The 5,667-nt window shown below is 38.4% G+C and overlaps 1 protein-coding gene across 2 annotated transcripts; it reads left to right on the top strand.

Moving 5' to 3' along the window:
* Positions 1-5,142, top strand: LOC136678094 (ras-related protein Rab-14-like). 2 transcript variants are annotated; one of them, XM_066655934.1, is made up of 8 exons: positions 1-158; positions 1,723-1,781; positions 1,896-1,949; positions 2,247-2,424; positions 2,510-2,576; positions 2,707-2,794; positions 3,181-3,211; positions 3,299-5,142. In XM_066655934.1, the coding sequence occupies exons 2-8, from the start codon at positions 1,730-1,732 to the stop codon at positions 3,474-3,476; spliced, it is 648 nt and encodes a 215-aa protein (XP_066512031.1). In that variant the 5' UTR covers positions 1-158; positions 1,723-1,729; the 3' UTR covers positions 3,477-5,142. The 2 variants fall into 2 exon arrangements, with proteins under 2 accessions (XP_066512031.1, XP_066512032.1); XM_066655935.1 differs by lacking the exon at positions 1-158 and adding an exon at positions 994-1,204.
* The last annotated feature ends 525 nt before the right edge of the window (positions 5,143-5,667 follow it).

Genomic DNA, 5,667 nt, shown 5'->3' on the forward strand with positions numbered 1-5,667 from the left:
TAAGCACTGCTGCTGTGTGGCGTTGTTCCGCTGCGAGGCGGTGAGCGTCCGCTAGAAGGCGCGTGTCTGTTGTGATTGAAGCGGAGTCGGAAGAGAGAGAGTCCGCCATACGATCCTCAGCCAGCCCACATCTCCCAACCGGCGATATTCACCTTTAGGTAAAAGACTTCCGATTACAGGATATAAACACTGTTAATTTTAAGGTTGGAGCTTTCAAAATATGTGTGCGTCTATGATTTGAGTGGCTAAGGGCGCTGTAATCTGGCATCTTTCTGCGTCGTTGGTTTGGTATAGGGCTGAAGTTGTTTTCTTGTTCGCTAACGTTAGCTTCTTATTCTGATGTTCATTTCCACCTTAAATGGTTCTGTAGGCCCATCAAGGAGCAGAAAAACCGAGTATGAAACTGAGGAACTAGAACCTCCAGTCTCGTTGGTTCCATTTGTCATTGTTAATCTGTGTCGGCTCTGCTGGGCTGGTTTCTCATGCGCTTATTGTGGCTATAGCTGAGCTGTTTTCCTTACAGTAGAATCAGGGAAGTGCCACTGTTACTGATTGTTTACAGAGGTTTACGATGTTTCACTAAAGCGGGGGTCTTCTGTGCCTTTATTTATATCCATATCCGCTGTGTGCTCCAGCACTTCTGGCCCTTGTCCCCGCAGTGAGAGTATTAAGCATAGGGTAAATCACAAAATGCACACACATTCCCTTCATAGGGCGCTGGTTTTGTCCTGAAACCAGGGCTTACCAAGCCAAGTAGTTCACTACATGCAAGACAAGGAGTCATTCATCTTATGACTCTAAACACATGGTTATGTAGTACACAAATAATGCACTGTTTGGATGTGTAAGCAAATTTTCTGAATCTCACACAGTGCACTTATTAGGGAGCAGGGTGGCATTTGAGACTTGACCACATAGCTACACCTTGGCTAACTACGCTAGCTCTGTAGCTAAATTGAATTTCAAGTTCTCTTCGCTTCACTTTGCAGTTAGCAGCTAACATTAGCTGTTTACAGTCCTGGAGAATAAGACCTTGCTCCGGGGAAAGCTGAGTCGTTTTGTGTGAATGTTATACAGCGGTTCATCGTGTTGTCGTCATGACAACTGTGTCGAACAAATAACCCGATCGGACGAGCATTAGCTACCCTCCTGAACGGTTCTGCCTCTCTAAACTCAGCTTGGTTTCTAACCTTTGAGAAGGAAAGTGAGTTATCTAGCTGACGTTAGCTAGGTTCATACGATAAACATATGTGGCCAACTGGCTAACATTAGCTCTCACTGCTATTGGTAACGTTATTGGCTCATATTCTTTATTTTCCCTCTGAAGTCCACTTAAGATATTTGTGTGGGTTTATGTAGCTAACATATTGATATATGTTCATTAAAGTATGTTCTGATCAACTGCTGTGTGTGGAACTCATACCAAATCAGTGCAGGTTGAAACACACCTTGTAGTTTTAATATGAATGTGTAGATATTAGTGTGTTTTCTCATGACCTCAGAAAATTCAGATTCCAGAACAGGCTGTTTCCATGTATGGACTGTATGGAGATTCCGTTGTACCGCTTTAACAGTATTTACATACTACATTAAATTCTTATTTAATAGAAATTAATAATGATTTGATGTGTTTCTTTTAAAATAACAATTACAAAATTTTTTATAAGTAACATAATTATTTAAAATTTAGAATTAACTTATTTATTTTCTTTCTTATTCCAGAAACAAAATGACGACTGCACCCTATAACTATTCCTATATTTTCAAATATATCATTATTGGTAAGCAGCCATATGCCCATCCTGTAACAGTTGTGAAGTCAAATGTTGTTTTCATATTTTCCAGGTTCACTGTTTATGAAAACGTACTGAGGCTTTTTTAACTTACCATTTCAGGTGATATGGGAGTTGGAAAGTCATGTTTGCTTCACCAGTTCACAGAAAAGAAATGTAAGGATACGACATTACAAAATATCAAAGGACACTGGAGCATTAAGCATTACTAGATCATAGATTTTACTCATCTGCTAACCTTACTGATTGTTAGGGACCTTTAGGGCCCATATAGTCTGTTTTCAATTGGCCATATACCTTTAGCGTTTGTGTGGTCAAATATTATTGCCATAATGGCTCTATAGAAAACTGAAGTCTTACTGAACTTGAATTGTGAAAGTATGGATGGACATAGCAATGCCATCATGTCATAAAACGGACTGTATTAACATTCCCTGTTCTTGTCTGAATCAGTTATGGCTGACTGCCCTCACACGATTGGGGTTGAGTTTGGCACAAGGATCATTGAGGTGAGCGGGCAGAAGGTGAAGTTGCAGATTTGGGACACAGCAGGTCAGGAGCGATTCCGTGCGGTCACTCGCAGTTATTACAGAGGAGCTGCTGGAGCTCTCATGGTGTATGACATTACCAGGTAAAAAATTTCTTTACAACATTAAGCCCTTTATTTAATTCTTCAGAATTAATACTTACTCTTCATACCGGGTGATTGTTTGTAGGCGAAGCACATACAATCATCTCAGCAGCTGGCTGACTGATGCAAGGAATCTAACCAATCCCAATACAGTACGTCTGTATTCCTTATGTATTAAATATGATATTTGCGTTAATTTGTGAAACTGTATGCCTTTTGTGGTGTTACGTGCATTCAGGTTTATTTAATGATTTGCCACTAAATATGATCATTACTGTACAGGTGATCATTCTCATTGGAAATAAAGCAGACCTTGAAGCTCAGCGTGATGTCACATATGAGGAGGCCAAGCAGTTTGCTGAAGAGAATGGTATCAAGAAATATCTTATGAAGTAGATTGGACCTGTAATATTGCACAGTATTGTCAGGGCAGGATATTTAAAGCACATTATTTGGCTTCACTTATAAAAGTTCCAAAATATTTTAATAAAAGGAAACTGACTTAATCTGGCAGCTGTTGGCTTAAAAATGAGCTGTTAAATTAGTCCATAGGACAAAATAAATATATGTGTGGGGTGGGTGTTGAATACTTTATTAGTCATTTGCAAAAAACCTTCCCTGAAAAGTAGAGCTTTCATTTTATTTGTGCACATAGTAAATTATATTAATAGTTTTCTGCCTTCTAATTAATTATTTTCTGAGTGTACATGCCTGAATTTTCTAATAATTTATTTTGTAATTCCTTGTTTGTAATAGGCCTGTTGTTCCTTGAGGCAAGTGCAAAAACGTAGGTAACTTTGTATTGATCATAATTAAGTGGTTACAACATTATACTACCATCACATTTAACAGCTTATTGTTGTCATTTCAACAGAGGAGAGAATGTGGAAGATGCATTCCTGGAGGCAGCCAAGAAAATCTACCAGAACATTCAGGACGGCAGTCTGGATCTGAACGCAGCGGAGTCAGGGGTCCAGCACAAGCCCACTGCCCCGCAGGGCGGTCGGATCTCCAGCGATGCACAGCCCCAAAAAGAGGGCTGCAGCTGTTAATGACCATGAAGACTTCCTTCTCTCTGTCTCTCTCTCTCTCTCTTTCCATATCTACCCTCTAAGTCCACACCTCAGTCTCTCTTGCTCTCTCTTTCTCGTTCATTCTGAATGGCCATGTGGTTGGAGGGTAGAGGGTTTTTTTATTTTTTATTTTTTTTGGGGCGGGTGGGGGGTGGTAGCTCTGAACAACGGAGGAGTAGCGCATTCAGCTTCCACCACATTTATCTCTTCTCCCTTCCTCTCCCTTTCTCTTCTCTCCCTCATTCATTTTGCCTGTTCATAACGCACACGTCCCAGTGCACCCTGCAAGCACTCGCTGGAAGAAGTCTCCTCCATGGAACACTAATCTAGACGGCTGATAAACTGAAGCAAAAAGTATTGAGTTTATCAATAAGCAGAGTGATGTGCATAACTGTAAATGAATCATCCTGTGTACAGCAGCTGTTGAAATACTGGGGTAATTTAAACAGGTAAATTTTTGATATACATGATTCTTGTTCAAGTGGAAATGAAATAACATTTAGGCAGAATCTGATTTTAGAATGTGCTTGAGGGGAGATGCATGATTACCTGTTATTGTACATTTTGTTAAAAAGAAAATCCTTAATTGATATCGTATTCTGTTTTAATTAGGATTTATGCAGTGTCACAAGTAACAAATCACATATTTATCCCTGTTTGTACCTACTCAAGACATAATATACAATACTATACAAGACGACCATTGTTAAAAACCAAATGGAAGTTCCATTGTTTAAAAAAATATATATATCAGCTGTTCTTTTGGTTGCTTCAGATGCAAAATGTTTTAAGATATAGAACAGTGATAGTAATATATTGAAAGGACACATTTTGAGTCCATGAAATCATTTTTTTTGCACTTTGTAGTTGGTTTTCAATGGCCTGGAGCTCTTTTTATTATTATCTTATTAGTCTTAAGTATGTCTACTCTGGAACGTTCTGACTGAAATGTTCAGCTTCCCACTTCAGCGTTAGCAGTGTAAGGAACAGACCACCGCCAGATGAACTTGGTGAGGAGTAAACCTCAATTTTTCAGTCAAAAGTTCAGTGCCCTTCAAAATCGTTATAAACTCTTAGCATATCAGAGTATTATTCTCTTAAATATTACTTCTGTTGCCTTATTGTGTTTGCGCTCATGTCCTCTTTCTGTAAATTCTGTTCAGTCTGTAACATCATACATAATCATAAAATGTTGCACGTAAACACAAAGTAATAACTGTTTAGGCCTTTGAACTTCTTCAGAAGCATTCCTCTTTATTTTACATTTAGAGGTTTTCCACAGTGAATTCACTGGGGTAAAGAAAAAACTGGATTGTGCGTTGAGTTCTTTTCAAAATAAAAACTGCCTGTTTTTAAGGCACCCAAGTTGATTAGACAGGCACAAGTATGTTGTACAGTTAGACATTTGGAGGGGAAGTTAAGAAAAAGTTATAAAAAAGAACTCCAAAAACCTAAAATGTAATTTGTTAGGACATGTGTGGCATTTTGTAAACTAAAAATTTTTTAATTTAAGCCCAATCTTACATTTTTCTCATGTCTTATTGACAACTTTAAAATGGCCTATATAACCTGCTCTGAAACACTGAGGTATGTCTTCTGTAAGTGACATTTGTTTGTAATTATGTTAATAAAGACAATGCTGTAGCTGGTCTGTGATCATAAATCATTGTACTGTACATTATTGCACTAAAAGAGGTGAGGATTTATAAAAAGGCTGAAAAGGCAGTTGTGAAAGCTAATCTGGATGAAGGCAAAGATGACTCCCTTGACTGCCAAAAAGTCTTTGACAGCTAATTACCCAGTGTCTTTGGAAATACATTCAATATGAACTTTCCTGAAATACAAATGACTGGATACAACATATTTTATAAAATCATTCTCAGTATGTGGATAAATTCCAATTTATTCTCATGCAAAACTTGTACTATGGGTGTTGGGCTGGGTCCAGTTTTAGGTTTGATAATATTTAATTTATACATAAATTAACTTCAATCTTTGTATGCTGATGTACAGATTCATAGATACACTATATGCATGTGTAGGGGACTCATTAGGCGCAAGGCAGCGACGCAACCTAGACAGGACACCAGTCCATCACTTACTCATATGGACAACTGAATATCCAACCCACCTATTGACATGTGTCTTTGGAACGTAGGAGGATGCCCAC

This window comes from Hoplias malabaricus, chromosome Y (genome assembly GCF_029633855.1).
Source record: "Hoplias malabaricus isolate fHopMal1 chromosome Y, fHopMal1.hap1, whole genome shotgun sequence".
NCBI classification, from domain to species: Eukaryota; Metazoa; Chordata; class Actinopteri; order Characiformes; family Erythrinidae; genus Hoplias; species Hoplias malabaricus.